The sequence below is a fragment of the Leopardus geoffroyi genome, chromosome C1 (assembly GCF_018350155.1).
Source record: "Leopardus geoffroyi isolate Oge1 chromosome C1, O.geoffroyi_Oge1_pat1.0, whole genome shotgun sequence".
NCBI lineage: Eukaryota > Metazoa > Chordata > Mammalia > Carnivora > Felidae > Leopardus > Leopardus geoffroyi.
In genome coordinates, this window is record NC_059328.1 from 48,677,128 (window position 1) to 48,699,987 (window position 22,860).

Sequence of the window (22,860 nt, forward strand, 5' to 3'; positions counted from 1 at the left end):
GGAGGAAGAATCTCCCTGTATGTCTGGCAGTTAGTTTAACTGTGGTTTCAAGAAATACTTGGTGTGTCCTAAGTAATTGTAGGTTTCCTCCATTGACTTGGGACTGAATGTTCCTTCTCTGAATTTTGTTTTTTGGTTTCTTTTTTTTTTTTTTTAATCCCTGGCCGTTTCAGCAGGGATTTCCCTCTTTCTTACTCATTATTTTAATAATTTGTCCTTCCATTTAATTCACTCTGAAGCCTTCTCTGAGCACACAAGCATACCAAGCACTGAGCTTGGCAGGGGGATGCAAAGAAAAACGATAAGGTCCTGCCAGAAGGGTCATTGCAAACCAAAAAAAGTGCTCTCGGTGCTCTGAGCAGTGTCCAGAGAGGACAGCAAGGACCCAGAGGATGCTGGTGTCGGTATGAGTCAGGTCCAGGCAGGGAACAGATGACGCACAAAGTTTGGAGTAAAATCAAACAAAGGGTCTGTTACAGAGGTGTGGGCAGAGTGTAGGGAAACCCCGATGACCGGGCGGTCCCCTGGGGCTGCCCACAGTCTTACCACCCCGAAGCTTGCAAGGGGCAGGCAGGGGCATAGCCATCCTGAGTCTGAGGGGCTCTGAAGAGGCTGCCCGACTAGAGCTTAGTCAAGGTTTCAGCCATGAGGACAAGGGAGCCATGGATGTGGTCTGCACAGGCTGGTGTCCCAGGACCCACAGCAGGTGGGAGGTGGAAAGGGACGAGGTGGGATTGACCTGAAGGGAAGTGGAAGCAGTGAGTTGCTATCATCCAGGTGACAGGGATGAGGAGGAAGTCTTTAGAGATAAGGGTAAATATTAAGAATCCTAACAGCTAATGCTAATGTAGTGTTTTCTCTGAGCCAAGCACTGTTTTAAGTGCCTCACTCACAATAGTACTTTAAATCCTCGCAGCAGCCCTAGAGGGAGGTAGAATCTTATCCCCATTTTGCAGATGGGGTAACCGGGACACAAAGAGGTCCAGGAACTTGCCCAGGATCGCACAGGTAAATCAGCGAGCAAGCCAGATTTCAAACGCTCGCGGTCTGGCTCCAGAGTCCTTAGGGTACAACCGGAGAGCTAGTGGGGGATCCACCAGATTCGCTCTGGTGTCCGGTTCCCCAGGGGAAGGGACTGCAGGTGCCTACTCCCTGCTCAGAACTAGTGAGGCTTTTGACAGGGTAAGGAGGGGCTGGAAGGTCAACGGCATTTACAGGTGCTTGCTATCTTCTAAGAAGGGCCATGTCTATGAGGGTGGTCCCAGCTGCTACAAAGGCATGCAGCGCTCTCCTGACTGGGCCCACACAGCCCTTCCGTGTGGCCCAGTGTCTGTCCTTCCCCTGTAGTTGGCTGATGGGCACCTGTCTGTCCCTTCCCCGCTGTGCAAGTGAGTGCGTGTAGAGGGCCTTGGCTCACCTTCCCGCTTCATTCTAACAGCGACAGCCACCGTTCTCAGGGGCTTAAGACACTAGACATGTGCTGAGCCCCACGTGTGCCTTCTCTCATCAAGCCTCACTGCAAACCTGCACAGCAGGTTTACAGCAGTCTTACTATTGTCCCCCTTTCACACACCGGGAAACCGAGGCTACATATTTATGTCACTTGGGGAAGGACCCAGGGCTAGTGGAATGGACTCTGAGCTTTTCCAAGGGACCCACCCCCGATGCCTGTCAGCGGAGCCTCAGGTGCTGGCCCTACAGTCTGGGGGCTGGCATTCCTGATCCCCTAGCTGTGTGAGGGCGTTCTCTTCCCTGACCCTCTGTGCCAGGTGGCCAGGCAGCTGACTGAGCCTGGGAGTAGGAAGAAGAGTTAGGAGGCAGTGGGAGCCTCGGAGTGACTGTGTCAAGGAGATCTTCCTGGAAAGGATAGGAAGACATATGCAGTCTTTGAAAAAGTCAGTCTGGTGTCTTGAGTAGAGGAAGGTGTTCAGGTCTGGCTACCAAGCTTACCTTTGTGGATGCTGCTGCCATCTCCTGATTAGCCAATGCATTTATACTTACGTTTTACGTGTATCTTGTTTATAGTGTACACATATACACATATGAACTCCTCAGAATTCTAAATTATTCCTATTAATCTTAAACCCACTGTGAGCCCTCAGGCTCCAGCAGCTGGCATGTGGAGTGCTTTCTTGCTGCCTGGTGGACCTCTACTCCTCCCTCAAGTGCCTCCGTGAGGCTCGTCTCCACTCTGACGAACACCCCAGCCCGTTCCCTCTCCGGGAAATTTGCTCTTTCGTCATTGAAGCCTTTGCTGTGTGCTAGAGAGTAGTTAGGCAGTCTCAAATCCAGGAATTCAGCGGTGGACGAGACCATGTGCCTGCCCTCATGGAGCTTAGGCTCGAGCAGGGGAGACAGACAGTAATCATGCAGGGGTGAATGATGCTGAGGAAATAGGGGAATGAGTAATGTCGTGGGTCAGTTGTCACTGAACGGTCAGGAAAGGCACAGTGGGATGGGGATGCTTGCGCAAATGCGCAAAGGACACAGAGGGAGTTGCTGTGTGGGCCTCTGGGAGAAAGTGACCTAGACAGAAGGAACAGCATGGGCGAGGGCCCTGCAGCTGATTCAAGAAAACAAGGAGGCCAGCCGGGGCAGAGTGGCCAGGAGGGGAGGAGACCGTCGGGGTGGGTGCCAGCTCTGGAGGGCCTCACCAGCCATTGGAAGGGCTTTGGCTTGTCTGCAGAGAAATAGGAAGCCACCAGAGGGATTAATCACACCCTCTTACTACTTCCCTTTTCTTAGCGCATCTCAGTTAGAGAACCACCCCCCTGTGCGGCCTTTATCTCTTTCTCATCCACCCCCCCTTGGAGACCTGAATAGCACAGATGGAGGTTCATCTCCATATTCGCTGGGCCCAGCAAAGCACTCAACAAATGTTTGTTGAAGGGAGCTTGAACCAATGGCAGGTAGTAGCTGGCAGAAGCCTGGGAAATCGGGGCAAAAAGGTCTCATGAGTGCTGGGTCCCTTGGGGCTCCTGGCTGCTGCAGCAGTAGGCACGGGCTGTAAAATCCTTTAGAATCAGGAGCAGAGAACTGTGGGGGATGGGGAGAGGGTGCCCGCTGCTGCCTTCACGTCACATCACGTCAGGTGTTTCTGTTGCTGGGGCTGCTTGCCGGCTCCCCTCACCATCCCCGGCCCTGCTCCCTAACCAAGGTGTGGCCTTGTCCTGTGCAGGCATGCCTGTGGTCCTGTCGCAAGAGGTGGAGTCTGTTCTTGTGGGCGCTGCTATTCTGGGTGCCTGTGCCTCGGGGGACTTCGCTTCTGTACAGGTATGTGAGGGCCGAGGGGCGGGCCGTGGCTCCTCCCCTGTCTGAGGCTGTTCTTCCTCTTGACAGCAGCTCACATCTTGCAAAACACACGGAGGATATAATTAAGAAATGATAGGTTCCAGCCAGGGAAAGCACAAACACTTCTAGCCTCAGACATATTTATTGCAGTTTTCATTTGACTTGGCCTCCGTTAGTGTTGGTCATTCTGTTTTCCTGTTAGGTTTTTTTTTTTTTTTCCTCTCCTTTAAAATAGCTCTTAAATGATTTCTTTTAATTTCCCCTCGACTTTTTTTTTTTTGTAGCAAATAAAACAGATAAGTTTTAAAACTTAAGTGTTCCGTGTACATTTCAGATTTATATTTGTTTATTTCATCTTCATGTACCACTTTCCAAATCATTTTGAGGATTCTGACAATAAGAGGCACAAATGAAAACGTTAGCTTAAAAAAAAAAAGAATTAAAAGGGAAAATAAGGAACAAAGATATAGGAAAAAGGAAATAACTTGGGCTCCGTGACGGAGCACACAACTGCACTCTGAGCTTCCTGGCAGCCAAGACAAAAATGAACACAAGATAAGTTGCATAATTCTTATTTTCAAAAAGAGGAAACATTAGTTTCTTGTGGGAGACAAGGCTTTTCCTGCCACCAAATTGCAAAAGACATTTCACACATAGGTCCTATGGAGAGATTTTGAGTGGTTAAATAATAATATGAACAACAGGTTTCTGAAAAGCTAGAGACGCAATTTAGGAGGAGGCTGAGAGCACAGCCTTTGGACTCAGGCTGCTTGGGCTCCAGTCCTGCCTTGTCTACCTCCTAGCTCTGTGCCCTGACCACTCTGCTCTTTCCTCCATTTCTTTCTCTGCAATAATCATCAGGAGCACATTATGAGTTCTTTCTCTGTGTCGGGAATGCACGCTTAATCCCATTATTCCCAGTGTATAGTCAAAGAAGCTGAGGCATGAAGAAGTGAAGTGACTTGGCCTCAGTTGAAACAGCTAGTGAACGTCAGAACCAAGAAGTCTGGCTCCCCAGCCTCTCCTGAGAGTTCAAGAAATGTTTGTTCGGAGAGCTTAAATGACTTGTCCAAGGTCTCCAGGTCAGGATGAGAAGCCAGGTTTCACACCAGTGGCCCAGTAACAAGAGCGCTATTTATCGCGACCCTTTTATGTTCGAAGAGCTGTGCTAGGGGCTCTTCCTGTGATCTTCCAGACACCTGTTACCTACACGGGCAGCAGAGGTTAAGCAACAGAGATCCAAAAAGGTGACAGAACTGAAGGGTACACTGTTAGAAACACAGACACAACAGTCTGATTCCAGCATCCGTACCGCATTTTGAGAAGCGTGGTTCACTGCACACTGGCCAAGCCTTTGGAACTGATGTCTGAAATATCGCTCCTAAGGAATTGAATCCACTTGTGAATGCTAAGTACCCTTTAGCTGAAGTTTTTTATCAAAGACAGTGCAACTGAATTCTCAAGGATTTCTGGATTTTCTGGTACTCTCTCCAAAACATTTGCGTGGGGTTTCTCTCTCTCTTTCTTTCTTTCTTTCTTTGTTTCTCTTTCTTTCTTTCTTTCTTTCTTTCTTTCTTTCTTTCTTTCTTTCTTTCTTTCTTTCTTTCTTTCTTGTTGAAATCTCAATTATTATTTTAATGCATCTGTTTATGGAGGTGTTCTCACAACTAGATGCCATTCCTGGGACAAACGGTAGCAAAAGCAAAGCAGTAGAGATGCTCCCTGCGGCCCTGCGTTGGTTTATATCGTATTATAAACTGAACGTGTCCCCTCCTGTGTTATATGTTGAGGCCCCAACTCCCCCATATGTTGGTATTTGGAAATTGGGCCTTTGGGGAGGTAGTTGGGATTAGATGAAACCATGAGGGTGGGATCCCCATGATGGGATTAGTGCCCTTATAAGGAGAGACACCAGAGAGCTTGTGTTTTCTCTCTCTGCCCTGGGAGGACACAACAGAAAGGTGGCTGTCTGCAAATCAGGAAGAAGGCCCTCAGCAGAATCTGACCAGGCTAGCACCTTAATCTTAGACTTCCAGCTTCCTGAACTGTTAGAAAATAAATTTCTCTTGTCTGAATACCCAATCTATGGTATTTTGTATGGCAGGAGGAGCGGACAAAAAAACGTCCTTTAATTTTGACAGTGTCCCTGTTTCCATCCTTGTGTTGTTTATGAGGAAGCCAAAGCCTAGAGAGGTTTCCATTTGCTCAAGGCCACAGTTAATAAAGGGCAGAAGAGGAATTGAAACTAAGGCACTCTGGATCTCTGTCCCATCCTGATTATCATTCTTTTTCTACTTCTTTCAACTTTTTTTTTCTTTTTTGTGTTCAGAATAGTTTGTGGCTTCATGAGTGTTTAGTAGTATATCTTCTGAAAAGAAATGCCCCGTTGGTCGCAACTCAGGAGATAGTCTACAGCTCGAACGAAGAGTAGTGTGGGATAGGTAGGCCTGCTTCATCAGATACTCCATACCGTGACTTCGGGTGCCTCAGTGATATCTTGGTCAAACCTGGAGTTTCTAGCTCCAAGACGATTCCACTCACATCTTTCCCTAAGTGGAAAGTCTTAACCTTCATGCCACACTGACGCATCATCACTGCATGAGACTTTCCGTTCATCTTCTGGAACAGAATCTCAGGTAGAGTGCATCGAGTATTGGAATTGGTGATTCGAGTGTAGCTGCAAGTCTCACAGCATTTTAAAGACAAGCTCATCTCTTCTATTAAGCCCGAGGAAATATGTGCCCCTCCTGACAGTAATTTCTAGAAGACGCTGTAATCTAGTAAAGAGGCCCCCCAGCTGAGAGAGCCCTGAAAGCTCACCTGTCATTCCGTTGCCCAAGAGAATCCCGTGGTCTTGACCTCTGTGCTTGCTTGTTGTATATCTTCAGTCAGTGGCACCTGGCCTCTCCAGGTACTTGCTGTATTTGTGTATTTCCTTTTTAAAAAATATTTAGAGAATTGCCACTCATGTGGGGCTGTTGAGATAAAGAGCCTTTGGAACCTCTAAGGACCTACATGAGCCCCAAGTGTAATTATCAACATTGCTATAATGATGATCAAACTGCTTTGGAAATGTAAACACATGTGGATGTGGCTTCATTCACCCCTCTCCAAAGAAGAGACAGCCACTTCTGTGCCCCAGGCCTGGGGATGAGCTCAAGATTCTGGCAAGTTGATGTGAAACAGAATTGCTTTCTCCCTCTGATTCGTATTATTCAACCTGAACTTCAATATGCTTTTTTCTTTGAACTTCAAAGACCCTACTTGGTCTTCAAGGTGCCTGCTACTCCTTCCTTTAAGAAAGCTGAGCGGGGCGCCTGGGTGGCTCGGTCGGTTGAGCGTCTGACTTCGGCTCAGGTCACGATCTCACGGTCCGTGGGTTCGAGCCCCGCGTCGGGCTCTGGGCTGATGGCTCAGAGCCTGGAGCCTGCTTCTGATTCTGTGTCTCCCTCTCTCTCTGTCCCTCCCCCGTTCATGCTCTGTCTCTCTCTGTCTCAAAAATAAATAAAAACGTTAAAAAAAAAAAAAAAGCAAATAAAGAAAGCTGAGCGATTCCTGACAGGAGCTTTCTCTTTCCATAGACCACACATTCGGTGGTCGGAGGAAGGATTTCACTTGACTGTACCACAGTATGCAGACTTTGGTAGACCCAGCCAGAGTCCTCTCTTCCAGACGAATGAAAGACTAGGAAGAGTCCAGAGGACCTGGGCTACACCTAGGAAAGAGGCCTACATGCCTGAAGAGATGGGGTTTCCTGATTTCCTGGGCCCGTGAGTGGGTGTCTTCAGCCAGGGGTAGAGCCCTGTGCTTCCCTGTGGTGATCCGAACAGGTTCGAAGGATTTAGAGTCGCAAGCTTTCCTTACAAACACTGCAAACCTCTCTCTATATTTCAATTTTGGGGGAAGTTTTGTCAGATGGAGAGGGCTAGGGGATAGAACGGTCTGGTGGGATGTTAGGGGAGAAATTAGTCAAGTATGACATCCACTGCTGTTTCAAGTTTTGGAGCCTACCAACAATGCCTAGCCTCTGCTTCTTGTTCTTTTATTGGTTTCTGTTACCATCAGAGTCTCTCTCTCTCTCCCTCTCTTCACTGCTTCTTGCCTGCCCTCCTCTCCCTTTGACATCGAAAGCTTCCTGCTGTTCCCCTTTCAAATGAGGATCTCGCAGAGGGTACTGATCTAGCCATCCATCTGCATTAGAGAATAGAACAACTACTAATATCTTAAAGGGTTGCGTCTCTCCAGAAATGGTGTTCTCCATGTAAGTAGTGTTCCAGACTCTGTCTCCAATAGAAAGTATTGACAAGCGTCATGGTACAGTCATCTTCATATCTGCAGCTCAATCAGGAAGAGGGACTCAAGCCACAGAGATGCTGCGTTCATGGTAGATGTTATACTGTTGGGTGAGTGGGAGGGATCGCAAGAGGAAGTCTTCCTTCCTCCTTTTATTCACTGCAGTATGGAATCCACACAGCCTTGACCTCTGTGACCTTCCCATCTGGCCACTCCTGATCCCCCAAAAGTCACCTCACTCCCTTGGCTGTCCATGCACTCCGAAGAGATTCTCTAATTCTGAGTATCCTAGAAAGCACATAATTATGATTAGAAAGTTGGGATCATCCCAGCACTCTTCTGTAGCCTCCCAAGCCCTGGAAAAATAACAAACTGGAAAAAATACGTTTCTGAACTAACAACGTACTTACATTATCCAAGCACAGATGGTAGAGAGGTTCTAAGACATGCAAAGGATACATAAAACAAGAAACCAGTTTCAAGATGCCTTGAAAGACAACTCAGGCAAAATGGCAAAGAGGCAGAAATACAAAATCCCTTTCCGCTTTCCGCTTCCTTTAGGCCCCTGCAGATGTCATTAACTTTCTGTAATTTCTTATCTTAAAAGACAGGGTCTGTTTGTTTTTTGGTTCCGGATCTCTTTCTGTGACACCAGCTTTAATTCCAGGAGTGACACCTTCCCCTCTGCCCCTCTGCCCCTCTGCCCCCCTGCCCCGAAGTAGAGGAAGCAAAAGGCAGCAGAAGGAGGCTGTGACAAGACATGAAAATGAATTCCCCAATCAATGTAAGGCACGTACCGGTATAAAGAAAATAAGCCCTTGGAATCCACCAATTAATCAAAACCTTTCTTCCTCCCACCGTGCGAGGGCTGCCGCCTCTGTAAACCATGGACTCTGTGTGTTCCCACCATTAGCTTTCCTTGTCACGTTCCAGACAGACTCCCGTGTCTTGCAGACCACTACGTGTAAGTGGCCTGTTGAGAGGCGTGACTACTCACCCTTTCTGTAATGTGTGCCCACAAGAGAAGCTATCCACACTGACCGCAGTGGCCCGCCCTCGAGGTCAGTCCTTGCGAACAGGCTCACCGCTTAGCTGAAGCTTCTCCTTCTCTTCTTTTCCACAGAGTACACTTCACTTAGAGCCGATTATATTCATCACCTATTAGGTGCCCCACAGCCTGTGACTTCATACACGGTACAATGCACCTCCATTCTGTTTTATGTTGTGGGAGTCAACTTTCTGTGATTTTTAGGGCTATTACATTTTACAAAGTAAAGCTGATTGTGGTGATGTTAGTTTCTGGAGGTTTGGAAAGACTGCTATATCGTGGATGTTCAGAAATAGGAAACCATCCCATTTCTTGGCACATTCAATCTTAATTTGCTTTTTTTTTCTTTTTCTTTTCCTGGACTACAACTAATTATTCATGTTCATGGAGGGGGAAAAAAATAAGAAAGTTCAGTTACGCTGAAAGAAAAGTACAAAAACACTGATCTTACTGCCCTAAAATAGCCAGTATTGAAGATTCTGGTTTCTATACTTTTAGTATTTTTTTACATACTTAAAATTTTTTTTTAATTTTTATTTATTTTTGAGAGAGAGAGGGAGACACAAAATCCGAAGTAGGCTCCAGGCTCTGAGCTGTCAGCACAGAGCCTGACATGGGGCTCAAACTCACGAGCCGTGAGATCATGACCTGAACCATGAGATCACGACCGGAGCTGAAGTCAGATGTTTAACTGACTGAGCCACTCAGACACCCCTTTTTGTACGTACTTTTAAACCACTTTACATTTTTTTTTTATTACAATAATGTGTTCATACAATGCATAGTGTTTTGTAGCTTTTTTTCCCACCCCAAAATAGGTAGTAAACATTGTTATTTGTTATTTTTATGGGTTGCATAATTTTATACGCACAGGATAGACCATGGCTTATTTCACCAATCCCCTCGTTTTGAATATATATGTTGTCTCCATTGTTTTAAAGAATGTTGCAGCTAACATCTCTGTAGCTAAATTTTTGCAGATACCCTAAATTATTTACATAAAATAAATTAGGGAGATACATTTGTTTCATCAGAAAGTTTCCCAGCTTTTAGAATTCTGATACATAGTAACGCTTTGTACTCCCACCAGTGGTGGATGAAAATTCAGGGCTCCCATTTCTTGTGTGTAGGATGAGTCTTTTGCTGTGAATTTTAGTTCCATTTAGCTTTCATCCCCAGGCCTTTTATAATCCTATTCATTTCACATATGGTCCTGATATTATCAACTTTCTTTAGTAGCCTTTTGCCCTTTGCTGCTTAAGCATGTGTTTCTGGAGATATGAGATCCTGGTTTCTAATTAAATAGATTCAGATTTCTGATTGAATTTTCTGAGTGTCCTGTCCCATATGTCAGTGCCTCATAGAAAGTCAACAGAAAATCCTGGAATGAGAATTAGTAGTTTAAAGAAGGATTAAATTAAGAATGTGATGCTGGCCCTAACATTCATTATACTATTGCCACACCTGGTTAACAGTACATTCTTATCTTTTTGAGAATCATTCCCTCTCAGAAAAGCAACAAATTCAGGTTCTGATTAATTGTGAATCTCCTCTTCCAATCTACTTTGCAGAATGGAATCATGGATATGAAAGTCAAAACATTTGAATTCTGCAGGCCCCGCTGTGCAGACAAAGACTCTGAAACCAGGAGGCATAGTCAAACCTTACTTGATACAAAGCGAATATTCATTTTATTCCATCAAACAGTATCCCAGTAAATACATATACCTTGCCCAGGAAAGGTCTAGATTCCAATATGGAAATGCTGCTGGCTTCACAGGGTAGCCTGCTTTGTAGAAATTATCAGCAGCCCACATTTGTCGTCACTGCTTAGTTGAGTACCAAATATAGAAATAAAATTAAGAAGTGTACCCTGTTTGGCTCGGAAATTTTCTAATTCCTTTGCCTGGAAAAGACGGCATGCCATGCCCAAGAGTTTTGTTTTATTTTATTTTATTTTATTTTATTTTATTTTATTTTATTTTATTTTATTTTATTTATTTTATTTTTATTTTATCTTATTTTATCATGTGTCATCTCATCTTAATCATAATACACCCACTCCCTTTTTACAGAGGTAGATACAGAAAAGCCCTTTAATTAAGAGACACTTTTTGTACTATTGTTACTAACACAAAGATTTAAACTCATCAACTTGTTTCCCAAATATCTCCCACCCCTTTTTTATTTAGGAACTTAAGAATTGGGCTTTTTATAAAAAGCAAACAATGGCCAAACCTCTGCTGAGCCCTGTAGAAACTTAGAAGGGTTACAGAACTATATTTCTAAAATAAAGTTCACCAAACTCTTTAACTTCATTTTGTGCCAGACATTTCATACTGGTACAAATCTGCAAAGATATGTTAAGATCTTTCTGTGAAAACAAATGCTTACAAGTAATTAACTTCTCATTGCAATGATCATTTATGCCTTTACTTTTCATAATAAACTTTTTTTTTTTTGGCATAAACTGGAAATGAATGGGTTGGATATATATATTTTTTTTTTTTTTTTCCTTCACACTGATAACTCATGAAGAACAGATCTATGCTCCTATAAGCTTAATGTTCAGAATAATAAGTTAGGCCATGGACTGAGATGAAAGACCAGGAAAGATAAGACCTTTATTTAAGTCAGGAATTTTCTTTAATTGGGAAAAAGACCCTAAAAATGACTACACACACACACACACACACACACACACACACACACGCATACCACATACTACTGGACAGAGTTCAGGGTCATGAGATGTACAGAGGTCTAACCGAAGTCAGCGAATGAATTTTGGTTGCATCATTGAGGCAAGTGATCAAGAAGTATTCAAAAGAGAAAAAAAAATTGCAGTTGTTTATTGGAGATGTCTGGTACTCTGCAGTGAACTTTAAGAAAGTACTATGTATTCAGAAGTTGAGTTGGCTGATCTTTAATAATTGCATATCACAGAAATTCAAACGTTTAAAATATAGATACCATGTCAAAAGTTGTTTATAAGGACATTTCCTATGCTGTTATCGTAGTATTTCCTATACTGTTGTAATAATTTTACAAATGAGGCAGCAGGTTAATGACTTACCAAAGTCAATACCTAGAAAGGGGTGGAGCCAGAATCCAAGGCTTAGTCTAGGATTTCAAAGCGAAGGGTTATTGGCCTTTGTCACAAAAGGAAATGGATTCTTCTGGGGCTGGATGTGATTGCTCTTGTTAAAAAAACACAACAAAACAACTAGTACCAGTATTAGACAACTGGAATTTGGATGTACCTTAAAATATCGCGGTGTTAGTCAAGGGGCACTCTCAAATTAGGATAATTTTAGAGATTTTACTGGAGGGACTGTTTACAAGACTGTAGATCAGGGCATTGAGGGTCACAAGGGAGGATGTAGTACCCTGGGGTTTGTACCCGTTGAACCTTAAGAGGTGAAGGGAGAGCCCAGTTGCTGGAGCCCCAGAACCCCAGAACAGAGGCCCGTGTGGAGACTACTGAGCCAGCTTGCCTGCCAGAGACCCTGGAAAGAAAGAGCTGAGTTATTGACCCCATTTTCCTCCCTGTCTCTGTTTTACTGCCGGGCTCCCCATTGGCTGGACTCAAAAGTCAGAGGGCAAGGGAACTTGTTGATGCAGTTGGTACAGGTAAGGCTGGCAAGGCCCAGAGAAGGGTGGGGAGAAGTCTTCAGGAGCACATGCAAATGTCCCAGTCATCCAGGCTGTGCTGTTAGGTCCGTCTGAAGACCAGAGGGCAATCTGTGAATGGTCTGTTACAGATTTGTGATAAGATAAGGGATACTTGCATCAGAATGTAAATCAGTTATGACATCTTATTCATGCTAAGATGTTCTCCATGAAAGAGTCAGTGTGTTTCTTCACATTCTGGGGCAAGCTCTGTTATGACCGGGCTGGTTGAATAGCACTGAAGGAGACTTCACAGCTCTGCAGACAAGGACAGACATGCCGAGGTCCTCAAAAGGTGCTCCTTTATTCCTGCTTTCATTTGCCTACTTTCCCTCTGCCAGAAACGACTAATCTTGTCCTGCACCTCCTCTCAGCTGGGCACTCTGCTAAGGTACCTTAGATAATGTTTAATTCTCGCAAGTTAGGTTATTCACCTCACCTCTACAGATAGAAAACCGAGTGTGAGGAAGTTTAAGTGCCATGCCCGTCGTCTAACAGCTACGAGTGGCAGAGCCACCAGTCACATCCAGATCTGACGCCAGTCTCTTTGCTCTTCTTATGTCTGGACTGACCCAGTGCTCTTCTTAAAATTACCTGACATTGGGGCCCCAGGGTGGCTCAGGCGGTTGAGCATCCAACTTTGGTTCAGGTCATGATCTCATGGCTGGTGAGTTCAAGCCCCACGTTGGGCTCTGTGCTGACAGCTCAGAGTCTGGAGCTTGCTTTGGATTCTGTGCCTCCCTCTCTCTCTGCCCCTCCCCTGCTCATGCTCTGTTTCTGACTCTCTCTCTCTCAAAAATAAACATTAAAAAAAATTTTTTTTTAATTACCCAACCCTCGCACCCAGGAAATAATGCAGGATTGTAGGAGGATTGCCCTGGTTGGACACCCATGGCTGTGTTTTCTATTGTCAGTAACAACCAACCTAGGGTTTCTGGGAACAGATGTACCCAATTCCCAAAAAATGTGGTAGCACCCTTTATAGGTCCCATGTTTCTGCACTTCACAAGGCCTTGCCCGGCCCAGCCAGTCAGATCAGAAGGTGAAGTCAGTTTGTTTCTAAGTGGCTGTCATCTCTTCCCACCTCTTTTTAAACCTGGGAGGTGGAGAAGAGGATGGGGAGAAGGAATTCGTGAGAGGGATGCATTTCCTTAGAAATGTCATTAATTGGCTGGGCAAAACAAAAGAAGGAAATCAAATAGCTACTCCTTACTAAGCAAAGGCATCTCCTTCCCTTATCTCATTAAAAATTAAAAGCACTCTTGGTTTAAGTAGGGCAAATTAGTAATTAAGTGCTATATAATCAACTTGTGTAAACATAATATTGAAGGGGAGGCCAAATTAATCACTCCACTGGCTTGTTTTTGCCCCCATTAATGTACCTTTTACTCCGGTCCTTCCTGTGATGTCAGGATGCATTTTCTGCTCTCCTCCACCGCTGGACTTTGGGTGGGCCCCGCTAGCTCAGCTGACAGATGCCAGTGGACTAGATCTGGAAAAGGCATGCACGTGGGCCTTGATTCAAGTGGGTGATGGGGCTCCCTGTTCAATTCTTTAAGCCAGGGTTTGGCAACAAGAGCCTGCCATGTGACGAGGATGGCCGCGGACAAAGAAGAATTAAACATATCTCAGTGCCCACATAGTTCCAATCTAATGGGGAAGAGACGGACACAGAAAGATACCATTATGAAAAAGTCTATACTAAGTAAGTGGCAAAGACCTTGGGGCCTCGCCTGAGCTCAGATCATGGCTCTACCACTTACCTTGGGTGAATTACTTAATTTATCTGTGCCTCAGAGCCTTCATCTGTAAAAGATAACAGTAATACCTGCATTATAGAGATATTATCTCACAATTCGTGTTATAAGGAATAAGCACGTTAGAACATGTAAGGTGAAATAGTGTTTATTTAATGTTGGCTATTATTTTTTTAAACTGCAGTTGCTATGCAATGGGATAATGGAGCACCAAAGAAGGAGTATCTGCCACTGTCTTGAGGGCTGGGAAAGTCCTTTGAAGGCAACATTTGAGCTGGGCCACCGAGGATTAGCGAGTGATAGAGTGGAACTCAGGGGAGAGGCCCCGTGTCCCCAGGTCTGCTTGCAGTGGGGGTCCTTCTAGAAAGCAGAGAAAGGAACATGTGCCTCAGTCCTCACAAATCTCTCTCCGTTTCAGCTCAGCCCAGTAAATATTAGTAATTGCTGGAGCCTCAGTTCTGTGGTGGTATATTAGCTGCCTGCCTGGAAGCAGGGCGGGGATGCGGGTGCGGTGTGGAAGAGGGTAAGTGAGCTGAATCCATTGTGGGCAAGATGGAAGGAAATCAGATGGGGCAAGAGAGAAAAAGTAGCGCTCTCAGTCAGTCACTTTGCTGCACTCCAGGCTATGGCTTCTTGGCTCACTAGCTACGTGAACGAACCTGTCTGGACAAGGTACTTAATTTCTCTGAGATTCAGTTTCATATTAACTGACCCACTGAGCTGCTGCAAAGATCTTATGAATGAAAGTACATTTAGCACAGTGCCTGGCACACGAAAAAGCACTAATGTTATTTCCTATGTTCATTTCATCCACATGACAAACCTGTGAAGTAGGTAGTATCGCTTATACTACGTTATAAAGCAGGAAATTGGGGCAACAAGACTGCAATAAGCTGGCCTTAGGTCACATCGACGGCTAGTGACGGCATGAGGGTTTCAACTTAGGTGGTCTTGCTGCAGAACAACCCTGCAAACCCCCCGCATCCCCGAGCTCCAGAGGGCACCTACAGCTAGATTTACATATCACGTGCTAGAGAGAACAGGGGCCACGTGATTATGTCCAGGCCCCAGTTTCTTTTCTTTCTTGTGCCTGAGGGAATGGCAGGCCTGAACCCACAGCCAGGGTAACCCTTTAGCAGGTGGGGCAGGCCAGAGGAACGGTCAGCCCTTGGATCAGCAGGAATACAGCTGCTTGATCTTGGCAATTTTGCTTAGGGAAGAAAACAGTTTGTTTACTTATCATTTATGCTTCGCTTCCATAAAGGATTCGTGGAGGCTTATAATATATGAGTAAGCAGAATAAAACTAAGCAAAATAAAAACTTACAAATCAGAATCCATGTAGCAGGAAGAGAATATAACAACCACTTAGACTAGGGGATCCTCAAATTCATACACCTTCAGGTGCCAGATAGTCCGTATGAACATGGGGAGATACCAGCAGAGGACAGCATGATTTGGTTGTATACCAAGTCGTAGAATGTATACTCTGCCGAAGGGCACTGAAATTCAAATTAATATAAATCCTGGATTGGTGAGTGCCAAACCAAACAGCTTTATGGGACAGATTGGCCTATAGGTCTCTGACCCATAAATTAGAGAATTTCTCTGAGCTTCCAGGAAGCCAGGACAAAACTGGGAAATGTGTCAAGTCATACGGTGTCCGCAGACCCAAGGAAGTATACCAGTTCACCAAAAGAGACTACATTTTTCCTGGTATCAAATCCTAAAAATTCTGTTTCTTTAAAAACCAACCGAGAGGGGCGCCAGGGCGGCTCAGTCGGTCAAGCCTCCAACTCTTGACCTCAGCTCAGGTCATGATCCCACGGCTCGGCTCGTGGGTTCGGGTTTGAGCCCCACATGGGGCTCAGTACTGCTAGCACTTGGGATTCTGTCTCTGCCCATGCCTTGCTTGTGGGCTCGCGTGCGCTCTCTCTCAAAATAAATAAACTTTAAAAAAAAATAAAAAACCAGTCTAGAAATCCTTCCCTGGAACTTTCACAGAAGCAGCAGCAGAATTCATCATATACTACTTTGTTAAGAGCCTGGAGCATGATACTGAAACCTGACTTCGAGTAAAGGATCGCTGGGGTTTATAACTTTCAGGAGATGTCGCTTGACCCAGGAGTAGAAACTGAGAGCAGCCATCACGGCCAATGGATGAGATGGCTCTTCACTTCTCCTCCCTGAATATCCCTTCCTTCGGCCAGCTTTACAAGCAAAGCTGCATCAGTGACCTAGGAGTGTGTTAGAGGACCTCATTACCAAAGCTTTCCCCCAGCTTGGCATCAGGGAAGTGCTAAAATGAAGCACCCATCAATCGAGAAGGGCAACAGATGTTGAAGCATATCAAGTATCAGTAAACAGCAAGCCTGCAGAGGCCACTGAACTTGGGATCCTCTTAGCAAAAATACCCTGTTGCCTTCAAGAGGGAACACCATGGACTTTTATAAACTGAATTAAGTGATGCATTTGTTTTTTTTCATCTCTCCTTTTTTTAAGGGCAGAATCAACGCTCACCGTGTTCTAGGCTTCCAGCCTTGGAAATGTAGGTCTTCAAAATATCCTCCCAGTGCTCATGAGAAGTTTCAGCTTATCCAGTACCCTCCCTTTTACTGTTAGAAGTATGATTCATATTAGAAGTAATGGCTGGAACCATAGTTAAGAGCACAGACTTCGCTATCACCTTAATCTGTGTTCCAGTCCTGTGTTCACATGCTGTAGCTTTGTCTTAGATCAGTCCCTTCTCCAGCTGGTTTCCTCATTTGTGAAAATAAGGCTATTGAGAGTGTATACTTCATAACATTGTTGTAAAGATTAAATGAGATAATATGTATTAAGTATTTAGCACAGTTACTGGTATGAAAAAACTTTGAGCATTATACAAAATTGTAGTGGTATTCATGTCAATGCTTATTAGCTGACTATGAATTATAAACTGTGCCATTGCTTTGGATATGTTACTCAGAGATGGTGGGGCTGGTCATTTGCCTATTTGTTCTCAGGAAGCTTTATTCTCCCCTCCCGATCCCCGGGCCCCACTCTGCTGTGTACTACATTTCCCAGGCTCCTTTGTGGCCAGCCTCCGGGTAGGTTTGGCCAATGGGGGATACTGGTGGAAGACTGACCGGCAGGAAGAGGGGAGTTGTTAGGTCATCTCTCCCTGTGTGATTCCAGCTCTCAGCCTTCCCCCTTCATCCTCCACTTCTGGCCACTCAGCCCTTCTTTGGTTTCAGCTCCAGCCTGACATCTCCAGCTCCTGGCTCTGGTCACACCACAGCCTCCCATCATCCCTTGATCCCCAAAAGGGGTCGCAGCTTTCTGCCATTGCTGACTCTTGAGTTACTGCAGGATCATCTGTTTGACTTTTTGGTTTCTTAGGTGACCTATGAAACCAATTTCTTGTATTAGATTCTGTTGAAAAACCTAGAGTAGTTTTGGTTCTCCTGACTGGATTCTGATATGGTTGCTTTTTAATTATTAAAAGAGAAGTCAGCCCTTACAAGCCCTTACAGGCCTTAACAGCCCTCCACTCCCCTTCCTCTCTCCCTGTTGGAATGAGTTGGTCCAACTGGAGAAGGAGGGGCTGGTGAATGTGGTGCCCAAAAGATGAGAAATTGACCTAAGTATCTTTAGTGAATACCCAACTCTGTATAAGCCAACTCTAAGTTAGGCATTGAGGCCAACAGCCCCATGTAGCTTACTACCTCTCTGAGGAGACCAGACTTGTTACAAGTCAGAGCCAGGCACAGTCTAAGGTAGTGTTTAGTCAAAAGGAATAGAAATCCTCTTGCTTGAGCCAGATCTCGGGACCATTCATTATTCTAAGTGAGTCACTGTATTAGGTATGTAATTATTCACAACCCTCCCCAGCCCCGGATAAGGAAATGGAAGCTCAGAGAAGGCAAGTGATTTGCCCAAAGTCACACAGATATTAAGCATTAGTGTTAGGATTTGAACTTAAGTTTATATGTGTCAGAGTCTGTGTTTATTAGAGAATTATATCTGTTCCTCAAAGTTTTCAAAGCTTTCTTCCTGCTTCAAAGCAGATAGTAAGAAAGCTACATACATAACCCATATTCTATGGTCTTCTTGTACAAATTTCCTTACAGAAACAACCTTTTTTACCTAATTCTCACAATAGATTTATTTGGAAAGTTTATTTTTATCATTTTTACAAATGACTAAACAGACTCCGAAAACTGAAAGAACTTCTCCAAGGTCATACTGGGTGTTAATAGTCAAGCTGGATATTGAATACAGGTTTTTCTGTCCCCAAGCACACACTCTCTGCAGGTGACATCACAGTGCTGGATTATGTGGTATAAGGCCAAGCATGTTTTACAAATAAAAAAATAGATAAAAAATTTTAAAAAGAGGAAAAACCACCTCCAGGTTGGCTCTCCGAGGGAAAGATCTTCAAGTGGCTGATAGACTGGATAAATAAAAACAAGGCAAGCTAAAAACAGAGCATGTCATTACATAACCTGCTTTCTGCAGGAAAGACCAGTTTCGTCTGGGATAAGAAGTGGGGCTTCAAATGAAAATGTTAATCCAGGATGAGCAGAGAAGCAGGAGGAAGAGGGCTTTTCAGGAGGTGCTGTGAAAACAAAAGAATAAACACAGACAGAAGGAAGATCAACTCAACCCCTGGGAAGGGTCCCAGGTCAAAAGGAGCAAAAGAGAAAGCTGGATATGTAATGACCACAGTTGATTGGAGGTGCTGGTTTTTAACTATAAACAGATCATTTAGGAATTTGATCAGGAATCTTGTGAGCATCCTTTGGCCAATATCCTTGACGCTGTTCTTTAAAAAAAAATTTAAAAAGTTATAGGCTAATAGTGTCATTTTTAGAAAATCAACATTAAGTGCTTCACAGGTGAGAACAGTGCTTCCTGCTTAGGAAAAAGAGCCTGTAAATTGATTCTGCCTGGGAGTAATTACAAAGGTTTATTACTTACCTCCAGTTTTGAAGAGTCCCTGAAATAGAAGGGGGGCACTCTTTAAATGCCCCCTGGAAACTGTCCCGTTTCACTAGAGCACACCTGTCTGTGTGTAGGGCGTTGTAACAGACCGCGTTTCAGGATTTCAGGATGGAGTAGGCACCTGATGAGACAAGGCCACGGGCTGTGGGAAGCAAGCAACCCCCCTCGCACCAGTTCTGAATGTGCCCCTTCTCCCCTCCCCGCCCCCCTCCCTGTCAACTGACACCTCTGCCCGGAGGAGACTGTTGGATGGAGTCTGTCAGAGTGAAATTCCTACCAAGCTGGCTGTGTCAGTTTCACCTGTCAGCATCTCTGATGAGGAGGGATCCTGGCAGATCAGACTGGTTTGGATAGTTGGATTACAGTGGTTGTCTTCATCTCCGTAAGCTGACTAACCAACCGCTGCAGACGCCAGAGGAGAAATTCATAGACAATCCTGAAGTGGAGGTTCGAGCAAGTGCTTCGACTACTAGGAAACAGCAGACAGTAGTGGGTCTGAGGTACCGCAGGGCGGTGGGGAGCCAGGACCCTTGTCTTCAGAGGACTCCTACAAATGGTTCGTGTACTATGCACCAGCCCCCTCTCTACACTTTTTGTGTTTGAACTCACTTAATCCTCACTAGCGTCCCATGAGGTCCTGATGTCAGTTGCGCTTTGCCTTCTAGAAGCTGGATTATGAAGAGGTTAAGTACTTTCCCAAGGTCACATGGGTAGCGAGCTATGAAGCCAGGTACTCTGACCCTACAGTCTGCTCACTGGGATAATACGGAAACCCATCTCTATAAAGTTGCTTTGGAAAACTCCTCTTGGCAAGACTCACCTCTACCCTTCCCCACCCCCCCCCCACCCTGTGCTTACCCCTGGGGCTGCCCTTGGACGTTTCAGTATCTGCTTATCCCATGTGAGTGGGAGCTTCCAAGTAATGGACCAAGTCTTCCCCACCAGTAGGGGCTGGATAAATGTATGTTGTCCTGAGCTGCAGGTGAAATTTTATAGATACTTACTTGGCTGGTTACACAGAAAGCCAGCCGCCTAAAGCAGTGGTGCCTCTGTGGATAGACTTGGATTTAGAGTCTTTAACAGATAAACTCTGATCCAAGACCACCTAGATTATAGCTGAAACAGCTTTCCCTGTTTGCACTGGCACTCACTCCGGGCTGCTCCTTACGATTCTCAGTTACCCCCATTTTTCAAAAACAAGCTCCCCACCCCCATCCTTAGTGGTTCACTTACTGAACAGCTCAATGTGTGACTTGGGGCAAGAGGTTTATTGCCTCTGTGGGTCTCCGTTTCCTCACCTTTAGACTGAAAGAATCAAGTCTAGTTTTCAAAAAACTTATAGCAGTGGACATTTGGGAGGCTGTTATATAAAAAAGACAGAAGGTGAATCATGGCTCCTTCTTTCCCTTGTCACTCCTTATCTTTCCCCACAGTAGGCATGGCAGCCTTGGAAGGTCTCTGCAGAACATAAGAAGCAATGGACTAGAGGAAATAACCCAAAATATATTAAAGTAATTAATATAAATACTTAATAATAGGGTACCTGGGTGGCTCAGTCACTTGAGTGTCTGACTCTTGGCTTCAGCTCAGGTCATAATCTCTCGGTTAGTGGGATCGAGCCCCACGAGGATCTCTGTGCTGGCAATGCAGTCTGCTTGGGATTCTCTCTCTCTCTTTCTCTCTTTCCCTCTCTTTTTCTCTGCCCCTCCCCCAGTCATGTGCTCACACTCTCTCAAAATAGATAAATATTTCAAAAATAATAACGATAATAAAATAACTTCAAAATGGGAGTTCCAAACCACTGAGAAAGGTATGTTCCAGGGCTCTGGTGGTGGGACCTCTGAGCCTGCGTGATGGTTAGAGGCTGTGTGTTGCTGGCGAGGGGTGTCAGCTTGGCCTGATTGTGTACAGTGGGTTGGGGAAGCTAAAGCCTCTGGGCCTCATCCTCCTTGGCTGGAAACAGACTGTGTGTCGTGGCACTGGTGGATTAGAAATTCTATCCAGCGACTCTTAGAGATTGATTTTCCGTCTGGGGATCTGACCTCTTGCTTCACCAGCAGAGGGGATCAGACTGTTCTGGGAGGAGTCAGGGAGCCAGGCCTCTGAAAGGCCTTCCCTTTCTTTTTCTTTTTCTTTCTTTCTTTTTAAACTAGTATGTTTCAAAAAGAATTTCTAATTACTTTGGGGGGCTTAACGCCACCGGTTTGAATCCTTCTTGGCACTTAGAGCTTTGAGATATCCATACCACCCCACCACCTTGATGCTTTGTGCTAGAATATTACTGCAGATTTAAATCCATTTATGCCACTGGATTTATCAAAAACTCTCTGGAGTCGGGACGAATGCCTCATTTCCTTTATTTTTGTCAATTTTCATAGATCCCTTATGTGAATGCCTCAAGGGTGAGAATCTTGCTTTAATTATTTCCATATCTCCAGTGCCTACCACAGAAACTGACATGGGATAGCTGCTTGGTAAATATTTGTTCATTCAGCAAGTATCCCCTTGGGTTCAATGATGAGCAAAATAACCATCATATCAATTCTCATCACATTTACAGCTGAGTATTAAGAGATAATGAAATAAATAAATACAAATAAATATATACATGCCTTGCGTTAAGGGCTGTAAAGAAAAAGACTAGTTGCAGGGGAAGAACAAATGATGAATGATTGAAGGCAGAATGACCTCAACCCCCAACCCTAATCCCCTGTTTCATCTCATCTCTTTGTAAATAATTATTGCTATTATTTTAGTTATCACATCTGCTGTCCTTTCTTGGGTATCCACTACGTTCCAAGCCCTGTGTTAACATCCTCATTTTTTGTTACATCAAATTCTGAAAATAACCTTGCCACTTAGGCCTTCTTGTCACTTATTCCATATGAAAAAGTAAAGCCCGGGGAAGATCATTAACTTGTTCAGAGAGCTCAGGAGTATGAGACATGAAATTTGAATCAAAGTTGGTCTAACAGAGTCTCTGCATTGAGCCAAAGGGGAAAAAATTCCAAAGGTTATCACTGGGAAGCCAACAGGGGCCCCTGTTTGAGAACACCACATCATACCGTGTGGCAAAAGGTCAATTATGTTTCTGTAGGTGAGAGGAGAAAGAAAGAGAAAAATCTCTGCTGGAGAGCGGGAGGGAAAAAGGAGGAAGATAGTGTTCCTGAACTGGCCATCTTATCAGCCTAGCAATAATAAACCATCACCTTCGCAACAGGAACTCTAATTAATGACAGATGTTGAGTTCCTTTAAAAACCACACCAACTGAATGCCGAGCTGGTGCTGTAAACCTCTCTCCCCTGCCACAGCTGGGCTTATCTTGTCGGAGAGACCTGCCTTTCAAGGGTGGAGCAAACTCTGGACTTGGCATTAGAAGGCTTTCGTCTGGGCCCCAAATCTACCCATTCTGAGCTCTTTTGCCTTGAACAATAAGTTTGTCAAAAGTGGGAGGTGGCTATCATTAATGTCATCATCATTGTCATTACTACGGGTGGTAGTTTTGTGAGATTGCATTTCAAGATCTATAAAACACTCATATTTGTGTAAAGCATGGTCAGGAGATTTTAAAACCAATGAAGGATATGGAAGTGCTTAGTAAACAGAAAATAACTCACAAAGATCAAGTATCAGGAGGCGGCCTGATATGGTAGAAGGGGCTTTATTGGAATCAGCCAGACATGGCTGTTTATGGATTGCTTCACCTGGGAACTCAGTGCACTCAGTGTCGGTCTGTTAATCAATAAGATTTCTTAGCATAGGTCTGTGATTTGGTCTACCCATCTTACGAAATGTGACTCTTCCGTAACCTCT

The 22,860-nt window shown here is 44.7% G+C and overlaps 1 protein-coding gene across 12 annotated transcripts in view; it reads left to right on the forward strand.

Moving 5' to 3' along the window:
- FGGY (FGGY carbohydrate kinase domain containing) overlaps positions 1-22,860 on the forward strand; it is a 419,791-nt gene that overhangs the window by 337,417 nt on the left and 59,514 nt on the right. For all 12 annotated transcript variants that reach the window (XM_045477592.1, XM_045477599.1, XM_045477591.1 and 9 more), the window contains one exon: positions 3,179-3,273. In XM_045477592.1, the coding sequence (XP_045333548.1) occupies positions 3,179-3,273 (95 nt within the window). The remainder of the gene's footprint in view (positions 1-3,178; positions 3,274-22,860) is intronic.